The 14,733-nt window shown below is 32.3% G+C and overlaps 1 protein-coding gene across 2 annotated transcripts in view; it reads left to right on the top strand.

Annotated features, from left to right (window-relative positions):
• The window catches only part of LOC108976699 (lysosome membrane protein 2), an 81,300-nt gene that overhangs the window by 31,362 nt on the left and 35,205 nt on the right, over nt 1-14,733 (top strand). The window contains exon 2 of one of the 2 annotated variants that reach the window (XM_018945954.1): nt 5,240-5,510. In XM_018945954.1, coding sequence (XP_018801499.1) covers nt 5,249-5,510 — 262 coding nt within the window. In that variant the 5' untranslated portion in view covers nt 5,240-5,248. Of the gene's footprint in view, nt 1-5,239; nt 5,511-14,733 lie in introns of those variants that run through there. The other variant, XM_018945955.1, reaches the window with a different exon arrangement.

Below are 14,733 nucleotides of genomic sequence, written 5' to 3'. Positions count from 1 at the left end.
AATATTGTATTTATTATTTATTATCAGATTTTAACAACTGAACTCCACCTGGCATCGCAGAGGACTAAAACTAGTCTATGCGTGTCTTATTGGCCTACCCTTATGTACTCATAACTTTCATAACTTTGCGTTTGTTCCCTTATTTTTACTCCGCAGATTCGTATTCAAGCCATTCCATTGCAATTTGCCTTTAAAATTTTTACGAGGTGTGCAGTCGGTAACAGATTTTGAGCACATAACCATGTACAAATATGAAAACTAATGCCAGTAAAGTCTTTGACATGTTTAATTTTCTAAACAAATAAATAAAATAGATTTGCACACATTAACACCTTTGCGATGTGACATTTTTATAACTGAATGTATGTGTTTACAAATTAATCGCCTCATAAATTTGCGAATTCGAAGGAAAGCAGCTGACGCGAGAAAGACAAATAACAAAATAGTGGTTTTTTGCTAAAGCTGAATAGATGAGTCTGAGGTACACTCATATTATGTATGCACTATATATACTTATATAGCGATGTACGGATATATGTGTGTGTGCATAGTACATTGAACTGAGCAATTGTTTTGAAATCGCTTAAAGTTAATTAGACGGTCAGTAGTAAACAATTGTCGAAATTGAACCTTAGTATAAAGGAGGCATAGACTTAGATCGTCGACAAGTAACTGATGTACTAAAAATATGTACATACATAGATTTTGAATAACTAATTAAGAATTTTTAAATTATAAGCAAAGTCTTACTATATTTTGCTTATAGTTGTACGACTGTTTTAATTTAAAGTGGAATCAGGTCTATTTGGTCGATATAAATTGGTCATCAATAATTTAAAATTATACAAATATCTTCCTGCAGCAAATCTAATAGACTATCAATGGTTTTCCATCTAACTTTTTATTTAATCACCGCAAATATTGCTGACCTCATTCTTTGAAGTACCGAAAGCTAATTTTGAACAACACTTCGTTCCAGTATTAATGTCAAAATATCACTTAAACCTTTTACGGAAAGATCGTTTTTTACCTCATTTTTCCAGGCATCATTTTTAAATTAAATTTTTTACGTAGGCATCTATTTTGACGTCATTAGCTTCCGCAGTATTTTTTTCGCCAAGTGATAAAGCAAATAATTGAAGACCATATATTTCATAAAGAAAAAATATTAATTTGTGTCACGTGTACATTTACAAATACATATATTAGCATCTTTACGATATATTGCCGTAAGTCGCTGAGTCAATGCGACAAAATTTTATGGCGCTGAAAATGACAAAATGTACACTAGCTAACAAAAAAATAGGAACGCATGTGAGACATTCGAAAATTATTTATATAAATTTCACGAAAAAATTTTTCTCCATTAAAAAATTATAACAATTCTCATTGTAAAAATTTATTTAAAAAATACTCATTTTTATTTAAAATAATTTTTTAATAAATTAGTTTTTAGTCAAATTTCAAAAAATGTGGATATTAAAAATTTATTTAGTCCTTATTATTTTTTATTTATCATGTGAATTGCCTTTTCTTCGAATAAAAAATTTTAGTTAAAAATAGGATATTATTTATCGGGTTTATGTATTTCTTTCTCTGTATTATCAAAAAATTAGAATAAGCTAAGTTAAGTTAGAATCGAATAAAATCTCGTGAAATCGTTGTTACTTAAAATTTTGAAATCTTGAAATTTTCAGAGGTATACATTTACTAAATGTATATAAATTCTTGCTCATTAACATATATGAAAAGTAAGAAGAACAGTTTGAAATAAATATAAGCGTTATACAATTTGTAAATGAGGTGTGAAAAAATTTACTTTACTAAATATTCTTCCGTAAATATTTATATATGCTTTTGCCCTGCCTCAATAGACGCAGAACGATAGACGGTAAAAGCATTTTATCATATTTTTATATAATAGAGTGACAGTGCAAATTCTAAATAACATAAAAACCTCCAATGAACTTTGATTGTTGGTGCTTTGTTTTTGGAAGTATAGTACTAAACTAACTCTCCTGACCGAAACTAAATTTGATTGACTTATGGCTAACTTGAACTGAATGGTGCTGAACTTGAACCGGAAATGTAAAACAAATTATAAACAATTTAAGTGGAAAAATTATTTCTAAATAAAAAAATATTAAACTAGCTCTTTTTTATTGGCGTAGACGACCTTTACGCGGTTATGGCCGAGTTTTAAATTTAGACTCTCATTCGAAGTTGTTTTATTCTTTTAAAAACCCAGCGCATAACTCTGAGGATAACGATTCGCCTTTTCACTTTAACTCGCCTTTAAACGGATATTTTTGGCTACCCAGACCCAGACAAGTTTAAGACCGGAAGTCGTTTTTGTCCACTCCCAAGTGAATGGCGCTCAGACTCTCCTCATTTGATTGAGTTTCTACACTTATGTTCATCCTCCTTCAACTATTGTTTGGTTTTAATAAAAAAAAAAATTACAAAAAACGTTTAACTTTAATATAATACACAACAAAAAGTCTCCACAAGAGAACGTGATTTTGACCGGTCATTTTGTATGGTAGCTACATTCAATAGTAGTGCGATCAGAACTATATGTTCGGGATTGTAGCGTTGGCTTTAAAAATATTTCAAGCCAAAGTTCCTGAAAATAAATATGTCGTCATAAAAAAAATCTTCTATATAAGGACAGCAATTTGATCGTTCAATTTGTACGGCAACTATATGATATAATGATTCGATCTGGCCAATTTTTTCAGAAATTGAACCCTTGCTTAGAAAATAGTTCGTGACAAATTTCCTGAAAATAACTCGTCAAATAAAAAGTTCTCCACACCAGCACTCGATTTCGGTGAAGTTTTACCTGACAGTGGACTGATATCTGCGGTTCCGACAAATGAACAGCTTTTAGAGAAGAACAGGATATGTGCGAATTTCAGGTCGATATTTCAAAAACTGGGAGTATATAAACATATAAACAGAAATGGTTAAAGCCACCACGCTGGTCATTTATATACATATATATACATTTTTTTATAGGTTGCTTTCGGGTGTTACAAACTTCGTGGCAAACTTAGGGCATATTAAGTTTAGAATATAAATAAGAGAAATTATATATATATATCGAATTGCTCTTGGTATTGCTTTAAAAAAAATAATAATTTTTCCGTAGTTCCGTAGAAGAGTCTGGAGTTGGGATTAGGTTAGGTTTAGCGGGTTTGATGTTTTACCCTATTAAAAACAATAAAATGTCTGTCATATGTCCGGATGTAATATACATAGGGTGTGCCGTCTTTTAGCTCATGGAATTTGAAATATAATAGTAGCTATCCACTTAAGCAGCTGCACTCTCATGAATTCAACATATTTTATACATAATATCTTTAATTTAAAATATTTAAAATGTTAATAATGATCAGCAAATTCCATTGCAACTGCATTCCGATACAAATCTCAATTGAACATTTGTTTTTCTTCATAAATAAAGTATAATAATAATATAACCACATAAAATTAATTACAATTGTCAAAAGTATTTAAATATGTTATTAATATTTGTGATCACTTGGAAAATATTTTTAATGAAATCGTGACCAGCTCGTAGTTTATGGAGCAACGTGCGCTATTCAGGCAGTATGCTGTGCTTATGAAGTGAAATATGTAAATATGGTTATAGAAGATTAGAACACATGCAAATTATAAAAGAAGCATGATCTTAATTTCATTAAGATTTAAGCTGAAAAAAGTTATGCACACATTTAGTAAGATATACAAAAATAAACAAATATGTATGATAATTTGAATAGAAAAAGTTATTCAGTATGAAATGTTAAATGTAAATACAAAAACAAAAAAAAAATTTTAAAAAGCTTGAAATTGACACTATTCTATACATCAAGCATTTGATGGAAAAGTGGCTGAAAAAAAGCATTTATGGTAGATAAATATATATCATTTTAATTATCAATAAATCTATAAAATTTGCCAGTAATATTTTCTCAATTGTTGTCGAGTACTTTTTAATATGAAATTATATATTACCTCCAATTGAAGAATTTCTTAAAGAGGTGTTGTTTCCAAATCAATCTAACCACAAGCGATGCGATGGCCATTATCAGAATACCATTTGGTGTTTCTAAGTAATTCAAACGATTACCTCGAAACTTGTTGTAGGATAGCTACGTTTTGATCTGCTTTGGTTTATTTTCGCCACAAACACTAAATGTCAAATTTTTAATAGGTCCAGGTTGCTTATAGTAAAAAATCTTCAGCAATTTAAATATATTTTTTTAAAAATAAATACTTGTATATAATATTATCTGCTTCAGAAAAATCTAGAATAACTGCTTAAATTTTGAGACGATTTTTGCACTCTTCGATAAAGCCTCTTTACTTTTCTACTAACATCAATACATTTTTTTTTTCGTTAATCGACCTAATCATCTACAGGTTTTATTAGTAATTTGTATGTATAATATATCAAATCGGTACTTTCATATTATTCCTTAAAAAAATTAAGTATCTCTTTAGACTAAGTTAAAGAAATATTTCTCTTCTAAAAGAGTTTTTCCGCTATACCTTACTGAGATCTCATAAAAATTTCCTTTCGGTTAAATATAAACTCCAGAAGTTGATTTAACTGAGTAATTTAGAGGGTTATACCCCATAAACTATTTCAAATATCGATTAGAAATTCTGGTGTGTTATTTGTAAATATATAACCTATGGAAATATAATATCATAATAATGGGTTATCCAAGTAATTGGTAATTTTTTCAATAGCCTTTTTTTTATAGATCTCGCGAGAAAAAATAAATGTTCTTTGGTATGATAATAAAATTTGATGTTTATGTGTCTTTTCTTTAAAAAAAAAGAGTAGGGAATCTCAAAATAGATCACCGCTTAGTTCACTCTCATAAAAGAATGCTGCTGTGAGAAATGGCTCTATCTCAAATGCTTTTTACAATTTTGGCTTAATAAATCACATTGGACAAGGGTCGACAATACTTGAAAAAAAGGTAGTAGGATGAAGCAGTTCGAAAGCTTTTCGCATAACCTCTTTTTGTAAAAAAAAGCGATCGAGTTTTGGGTTATTTACTTACTTTTTACACAAAAACAAAGAAAAAATGAAGTAATTATAAAAACCTATATCAAAAACTTTTCACATTTTCTAATTAAATCAATAATTAGCTAAACTCTTATTATTCAAATGCATAAGCCACAAACTTATTAGACTTATTATTTTACAAAATTTCAGCACTAAAACATGGGGTTACAAAAACACTACCTCAGATACGGACGCAGTGCGCGGGATCACATATTGGGTTTGGCGGGCGGAGGGCGACGCAACACCATTGTGAAAACCACCGGCGATAATGGACACAACGGCCACAATAGCGGCCATGGTACACATCATCGATCTGATGGTGGGGGTGGTGGCGGCGGGGAACACGGTGGTATGCCAAATTTAACCAGCCGCCCCACCCCGCTGTCCATGCTAATATCACAAGGAGCTAAAATCAATAACCGTAAGTAAATAAGCAAAAGCCATTTAATTAAACAAAATAAAATCCAAATTAATTTAATATTAACTACGTGCGATAAGCAAAAGAGAAAAAACCATAATAATAATAAATAAATAAAACCCAAACAACAACAATTAAAGAAGCCACACATTGCATATTTTGGTTTGGAAGGCAAATTCTGCTCAAGGAAACCAAGTTAATTTTCCGGTTTGCAAAAGATTTTCGATTGCCGATATTGCGCAGTGGAAACTATGTATATACATATATGTATATGTTATTTTTGACATATGTATGCGTGTTCGTTTGCATTTGTACATATGTAAATATACATATTTCACACTATAGAAAATGGCAATTGGTTTTAAAGTCAATATCATTTCAATTAAACAACAACCACCAACAATGACAACAACAAAACAACAACTTGTTAAATTTTGCCACAATCACACATACTAACATACACATATATGTACGTGTTAGTCTTAAATCCAAAATAGCACTTCTTGCTCGGCGCCGTCAGTGGCAATGATATTACTACGCGTAGCCTGCGATCTTTGCGCAATCCAACATTCTAAAAACAAAACTCAGCGGCTACACGAACGGCACACTTCCGAAGCCTAGGCCATGAAGTGCGCAAATATTGCTAGCCGCCACCACCAAGCATACAAGCGGCTAATGAGAGTTGCAGCAGTGGCAGCTAGAAGCGGTAGCCAAAAATTGCTAAAGATCGAGTCTTGGCAATTTGCAGCTTGCTGCATTTATTTTCATTCTCAATTCTCATTTTTTTGCTTTTTCAGTTTATTTCATTTCATTTATTTCGCCTTTGTTGCTGGCGCGCATTGGCAATTTCGGCAGTTGCAACAGTTGCTGCAGCACAAGTTCATTTCAACATTTTATATGCGGTCATTTGGTCCCACCGAGCGGCGCGCTTCGCAAACTCCAATGCAGTCTTATATAATTGGCGTTTAAGTCTAAAAATTCACGTACGGAAAAAAGTTTAAATACAAAAATTACAAAAATAAAACTTAAATTGCTACCAACCACAAATCCGCAGTGCTGCTGTTGCCCATACTAGCTGTTTGCCTAGACTCGTGCATGAAAACTTGTATTAGAAGTCTGCCGCCGCGAGTTGCTATAAACGTGATCGTCCACGTTGCGGCGATGCTGCGATTGGCGGAGCCAAAAACTTGTTGCCAAAAATCTTATAAAAGTGTCATAACATGCTATATAATACAAGTAATGTGTAATTTGTATGTACTGGCCTGTCGTTTAGCGCTTATGTAAGCTGGTGAGTGAAAATCTGAGTCGTGCAAGTCATAGAGAGTATTTGAAAAATGTAAATATTTGTTTTATTATTTTTTTTTTATAAAATTTTTAAGACCTTATTTCCTAGCCGCAGTTACAGTGTTAGCATTGCCGATGTCTCTTGAAATAATTATCTTGACTGATTTTAATCTAAACCCACTTTAGCCAACCATGACCAAATTTATAGATCAAACTAGATTGGGTCATTCTCCTGATCTTTAATATTAATATTTCTGTACCGTTATTTGAATTGATTCCCTTAATTTGAGCAAACTATTTCTTAATTACCAACAGCATTTGTCACACCGACTATTTTTTCCATTTATATTAGGTATGCGCACGGTGAGAAATGTGAACTGCGAAAGAAATTAAATTTAAGAATAAGAATAAAGTATTAAATGAAATAAGAGATTATATAGCAGATAAACTCGCTATTATATTAACTTAAACATGCTTTACAACATTTTTTTTTAACAAAAAAAAATCATAAATTTGTATTATGTATGTATAACGTAATCTTAAATATTAGCTGTTGAATTTTTTATTCTCTAGCTGAGTAGCTTTAAATCCCGATCCTTAAAAAACACTCTTCCAGCCTTTATAACTTGACTTAACCCGAGAGAAGAGACTTTCTCTATTACTCTTATTTTAACTCATATAATTTTATTTAATTTAATTTAACTTAATTTAATTTAATTTAACTTAATTTAGTTTAATTTAATTTAATTTAATTTAACTTATTTTATTTTTTTTTATTTCTGTCAACGTTAATTTCCATGTTCCTCAAGCAACACTAAATTCATGATATCTCACTTAAGTCATAATATATCACAATATCAGCACCCAATCAACACCCTACCCTCCTATCTGAAATCAAAAAATATTTATCTCATTCAAACTAACAATCTAGCCACACACATTCAAACACCCATAACAATTTTTTGACCAGAATAAATTAAATAACCAATCAAGGTTTAATCGAAAACACTAAAACTTGTAATTACCTGCTCGTAAACAAGGCAATGAAAACGCGAGCAAATAAATCCAAAATTTTAAGACTAGTAGGACCTGTCGCTGTGACTTAGCATAGTTGAGCTGTCGCAGTGTTACGCTTACGCAGATGCAGATTATGTACCCCAAGCGGGCTTAAAACATTGCCATGAACGTTGAAGGCGTCGAGGTCTTCCAAAATCAAACACAGACACACGAGCAACTTTATATTGCAATTTGCAAAAATGTAAACAAAGTGGCCAGGCAAAACACATTACGTATGCTATGCGCCTTTATATGTGAGGCAAGAAGGGTTCTGCATGTTAACACATACATGACTGATTTATAAATAAACTTGTTTGCAAAATCCACAGACGCCATTGATCGCTTTATTACTTCGTATAGAATGAGTGTGGTTTAGATAAACATAACTGTTTGTGTTTAAGTCATAGAACATTGTATACAGGTATATATAGATGTGTGAATGTAAATGTGTGCATTCATGCAGTTGACCATCGCATTGGCTGATCACAACGACGTTTTGCTATTTAATTCTGTCAGCATAAAAGAGTTGCACTTGACAAGACCTCGTTAGTACCTGCCTACCTATGATTAGCTTAATTGCAGCTTATTAAGATTATTTGAATGCAATTTTTCAACTCGTTTGTATACAGGGGGATTCTAAACGAATCTTTATAAGTTTGGAAGTTGAAAGAGAAAATATGGGAGTAATTCTAAAAAAAAAAAAAATAGATTTTTTTTCACAGAATGTTATAGAAAGAAAAAAAGCAAACATACCACAGCCAAAATAAATTTAAAAAAATATTAGAAAATTATTATTTTATTTAAATTTTCTAAATATTTTATTTTATTTTATTTCATTTCATGTACTTAATGTTTGGATTTATTTAACATAAATTATTTTATTTCTTTTATTTATTGTGGATTTTTTATTTATTTCACTTATGTTACTTGATTTTGTTGTGTCTTTTTTTTGTCAGTGTTTATTTTAGTTTATTTTTTCAAAATATCTTTTTTTAAATTAAATTAAATTTTATTTTATATTATTTTACTTTATTTAATTTAATATAATTTAAATTTTTTATCAAGTTTAAACTTTTTATCCACACTTAAATAAATCTTGTCAATGAATACATTGAAGATAGATATAACGTATACGCCGTGTGGCTCTGCTAGGGATTATACTCCTTTAAGCACACTGATTGGTTAATAGTGCAATTCATTTGACGCTAATCGAATAAACACAGTTGTCGTTATTATAGTTTATGAAATCAAATAAATCGCATAAAATTATTTTTCATGTTGCACCTAAGTCCACTTAAGTGAAAAACAGTCGCGCTAATCTGTCAGAATTATCGCCAATAAAATGCGGTTTTGCACAATTATATTAATTGCAAAGCACCCTTTCTGGTTGGAGAAAGGCCAATTAGATGATGAGGAAGTATTTATGATTATTTCTAATAAATATGGCAATATTTTCTACTTTAGTCACTAAAGGTCCTTTGTTAAATAGCACTTAAAAGCAATTAGAAGGCATTAAGAAGAGTTTATTATAATAAATACGAACGCTAATTATTTACGAAGAATAAATAAACACTTTATGCGTAATATTTCATTTAATATTCATATTTCGAGGTTAATGTCTATTATTTTAAAGAATTAATATATCTTTAGAAATATTTATACTTAACAGGGAGTTTATTACCGGTTGAAATTTAACATAATAGTATAAAATTTACAATTTATCTTTCTATCCAATGAACTCTGGTAATAATTTTTCAAAGATTTTATTTAGAAAGAGACTCTCTTCTCTGTTCTTATGAAATTAAAAAAATTATTATTTCGTGAAAATAAAAAAAAGATTGAGACTTAACGAAAGACTAAGTAAATAGGAATTACATTATTTTAGTCTAGAGGCTATTGTTATTTTTAATTTTTTGTATACTTTTTTTAAAATTAAGCATCCATGAAGTAAAGAAGTGAAAACAGCTGTGTCCTCCTCGTTGCGATTTCAACCCTTAAGGTCATTTAAAACATAAATCAATGGCGGATTGTTGATCAGTCTAAATGTCAGTATCATAAGAACCAACACAGAAGAAAATTGATATTTCGTAAAATGGCAATAATCTCAAATAGTATTACTACTGTGATCAAATTGAAAGGTGAATTTTGTCCATTTCATCTCCTTCAAAGTAATTTCCACCCGCTGCAATACACTTATGCCAACGAATTTTCCAGTCATCATAGCACTTGGAAAAATCCTCCGTCGTAATGGACATCAGAGTCTTCTTCGATTCAGCTTTTATATCCTCAATTGAGTCAAAACGGTGTCTTCGGAGTAGTCATGTGAATTTGCTAAATAGTCAGAAGTTACGCGAGGCTAAATCAGGCGAATGTGATGGTTGCGGCACAATATTAGTTGAAAATGCGACGAAAGATCACGAATAACCAAGCAGTATGAGATGGTGCATTTTCGAGTTCAAAGCGTAGGTCAGAATCACTGCAGCAGTGAATTACCATTATTTTTGACGTCGGCAGAAATCGCGTGTAACTCGAAAAATATTTAATACTACCCTTAAATTATTATTTATTATTTATTTAAAAAATTGATACTAGCAGCTTTTGTTTGAATTCTCAAAAATCGTCTCTTTCAGGCTGTCACACAAGGTGTGTCTCTTTAAACTATTTTCAAACCAGAACTGCACTCTCAGTTTTTAAATTTGTTATCTGTTGACCATTTAACATTTAGCAGAAAATTATTTTCGAACATTGCAAACATTTCCTTGACCGGGTCACGAGTACTCGACCTTTAATTTATTTTACGAAGTGCTAATTTTTCACATCGTGTGCGCAACTAATTTTTGGCATGCGCCGAGCTTATTTGAAAGGGATTTGGCAATACTGATGGTCTTGTGTTTATCTTACAAAGATTTGCGGTTATCGCTGTGTTTTCATTTTTCTTGCAACCTATGCAATTCTGCCACCTCCATCGCATCGTCTGCACTTATGCTTCTTGCCTTTATGCTTTCAAGTTTTTTTGGTGGCAAATTTGTTGTTGTTATTGATTCTGTTGTTGATTCACCACTACTTTGTACTACCACAGCAGCACTGCAAAACATAACCATACATTTGTGTTGTGCTAAACACAACAACAATGAAGTTTCACAGCTTCTTTGTTGCCCATTTGTTATTTATCACTCCAAACAATCGCCACACATTCGCTGCAAAGTGCATTCAATGCATTCACCTGCTCACACATACAATACACATACGTGCAATATGCTAAATGCCGCTGCCTATGTCGGCGTATGTGTGTGTTTGTATACGAAAAGCAGCTGCTACTGGGCGTTCGCAGTAAACAAGCCGGCCGCAAGTACCTCGGTCTCGAGTATTTGCAGAATCATGCAGTCGACTTTAATTTATTTGCTTGTATTATTTTTGTTGTTATTGCTGTTGCTGTCGAGTTGAAGACTTTGTAAGAAATTAGCAATAGCAATTGGATGAGTATTTGCCGAGGCAATTTACGTTGCTTGCAGCATATTGTCCGTTTGCGATTGTGTGGCAATGTCGTAACAGCGTTTTTAGCGGTAAACAATAAGTTTCGATGGCTTTTGTTATTAAATGAGCGCTAATTTGTAGGGGCCAAAATCTGTATGTGAATAATCGAAATTGTATTAGCGTCAAATCTGACAAATTTGCTAGGAAAATAGAGACAATTATGGGTAGCAATGTTATAGAAATAAGATATGGGTGGTTATGACGCGGATTAACTGATTTTTTTTTTATTGTGGGAAAAGTTGAAGTTAAAAGCTAAAATGAGTCCTTTCTAGCCATTTTGTTTGATATAATATGTTTGATCAAGTCTTTTGTGAAACTTTTATCCCATCAGTTAATATGACAACTATATTATGTAAACCTTAAAATAATCCCATGTATATAATAAAGAATAATTTCGAAGAATATTAATAATTTATTGGTATTATTAAGGGATAAAATATTTTTCGAATTACTTATATCTCAGACAACGCTAAAAATAGAGGCATTTCACTGCTGCAGTGATTCCTAAATACTTTTTGAAAGATACCTAACACAATGCGCGTATAATGACCTGCGGTCGAAAAAATTACCAGGTTAGAAATTAAATTTTACCCGAAATTTGGTCCGTTTTGCGGAGATAAAAAATTATTTCGCTGAAGTTTTGCCCAAATAAAAAGCTTTTGGGCGTCCACCGTATTAACTGTCTAACTTTAAAATATATGCTTTCAATGAAGTTAGTGACTGTGTTTCATAAGAAAGGTACAACCTTTTTAACCTGCTTAGTAAATGCTAGAGGTTAGTAAAATGCATTTCAGATCAAAAATTTCAAATCTTTTCTAGACATTCCAGATTCACTCTATAATTTCGTATTGAGTGTTATAATTTTTTTTTTTTTTAATTAAAAACAAGAAAAAACGTTAACTTCGGTGCAACCGAAGTTAAATACCCTTCACAGGTGCATTTCTGTTAGTAACTATGTGTTCAATTTGTATGGAAGCTATATGCTATAAAAATCCATTCTGAACAATTTTTTTGGAGATTATATTGTAAGCTTAAGTTGTAAACCATGCCAATTTCATACAAGCCCTTGATTTGTATGGCAGCTATATGCTATAGTGAGCCGATCTGAATAGTTTCTTCTGATATTACATTATTTCTATAAACAATAACTCATACCCAATTTAGTGAAGATGAGGAAGTTTCCCATGCAAGCATTTGATTTGATATACTATAGTAATCCGATCTAAACAATTTCTTCAGATATTACATTGCTGCCTTAGAAAATAATCTGTACCAAATTTCGTGAATATATATTGTCAAATGTGAAAGTTTTCCATACAAAAACTTGATTCCGGTTATTCAGTTTGTATGGCAACTATATGATATAGTGGTCCGATATCAGCAGTTCCGACAAATGGGCAGCTTCTTGAAGAGAAAATGAGGGACTAGTTCGTATATATAAAGACAGACAGACAGACGGACATGGTTAAATCGACTCAGTTCGACATACTGATCATTTATATATATACTTTATAGGGTCTCCGACCCTTCCTTCTGGGTGTTACGAACTTCGTGACAAACGTAATATACCCTGTTCAGGGTATAAAAACGTTTGCGTCTTCCTGCATTTTACTAATATAAATAAGTTTAACTAAACACGTTTTTATTTAATTTCGTATTTTGTTAAAAATTTACTATCCACTTTAAGTGACATAAACTAATGCCGCGAGAAAAACGTGTAACCACAGAAATCTTGATTGTGCGCGCTATCGCGCAAGCTCAACCTCAACACCTGCCGCGCAGCAGCCTTGCAGCCGACAATTCTAAGCCGGAGTGCAACTAATAAACTCTTGCTTAGTAGCGAGTTAGTGAGCAGCCAGATTCGGTTAGGAGCGCTGTTGATTTTTAATTTTTTTGCTTCTGCTTCTTCTTCTACTTTTATTTACATTTGATTAAAATGGCCAGCAACAACAAGCATGCATTGCATTGGTTTAAATTTGCGCAGGCGCAGCAAGCAAACTTGCATTTCCCTACAAAATGCCGCATAAATGTGCGATTGAATGAATGCCGTGTGCGCACGCGAGCCAGCGATTTTTAGCACAAGCAGCGCCTACTATATATAATGTATATATATATATGTATATATACATATGTTTTTGGGCATTTCTGTCCACATTCGCTCTCTGCTTTGCCGCTGCTTTATTGTATAACACGCCGGCAACACGACCGGCATTCGCCGCACAAGGCAACAAGCTGACAAATTACAACAACAACTAGCAGTTATATTTGCCTATATGCGGTGAGTTAGTGACTTAAGCACATGGCTGTCAGAAAATTTTCCTTTTCACTGCAATTTCATTAAAAAGCATTCTACAATTGTACCTTATGAGTGGCTAACTAAACGCTCGCTAGTTGTTGTTTGTAATTTTATCATAACTTACAGTTACAGAACTGTAGCGGAATTGCGGAAAATAAGTGAGTAGTTATATCTCAATGCTTAAACAACAATAATTAAATTGCCGTCATAACGAATATGTAAATGTACTCGCGCACACACACATACATACATACATAAATCCGTACTATAGTATGACCTTAGGCTCGAGTATGCATGAAAAAACCCGCTATTATTGAGTAAATTTCCATTCCACACGTTATCGATACGGGTTCGCTCAATTGGACTTGTTATTGGCAGCCAAACAGGATGGCGGTAGTCCTTGTAAGCACACAGTTGTTGTAAATGCGATACTCTTTCCTGGCATGCTTAATGTAAAAAATCGCAATTGGCACTTTAACTGACAGTCTGCCAAATATTTCCACTTATTCACTTTTATAAGAGGATGGTTCAAAAATGAGTTAAAAGAAAAATTAAAAAAAAAAAAAAAAATTATAAACGGCGATTCTTTCTCAGTCTGCTTCTCCTCCAACTTCATTAAACCGTCTGTAAAACAAAAACTGCTGAAAGTCTTCAAACGCTTATTCGACTCAAATTTTTGTCCGTCGAAAGAAATCCGATATAAATAGCTCAGTTTAACCAATTCGACGGCGAAAATATACCCCGACTTGTTTTCGAGTTGGAAGACCTATCAAATCAGCCCAATAATACGTTATAGTGGAACCCTCTTCTGCCTTTCTGCCAGTAGTCGATGTAGAATACTTCTTGTAACTGCCAAAATACGATGACCATCTATTTGCGGCCTTCTTTGAAGTATTTTCGAAGAGTGTAGTTCAATGTTTCAAGTCTACCTTGGTTTCTACTTTGTACCAGTGGATCCAAGTTTGACACAATGGCCACGAAAAAATGCAGAAACTCTTTCGAATTACGTAAAACAGTCGCATACACTAGTCAATACCCCGAGATACAAAGAGAATA

The sequence above is a fragment of the Bactrocera latifrons genome, unplaced genomic scaffold, assembly GCF_001853355.1.
Source record: "Bactrocera latifrons isolate USDA-ARS-PBARC rearing strain unplaced genomic scaffold, ASM185335v1 scaffold_8, whole genome shotgun sequence".
Lineage (NCBI taxonomy): Eukaryota > Metazoa > Arthropoda > Insecta > Diptera > Tephritidae > Bactrocera > Bactrocera latifrons.
This window is presented reverse-complemented; position numbering and strand designations above follow the sequence as displayed.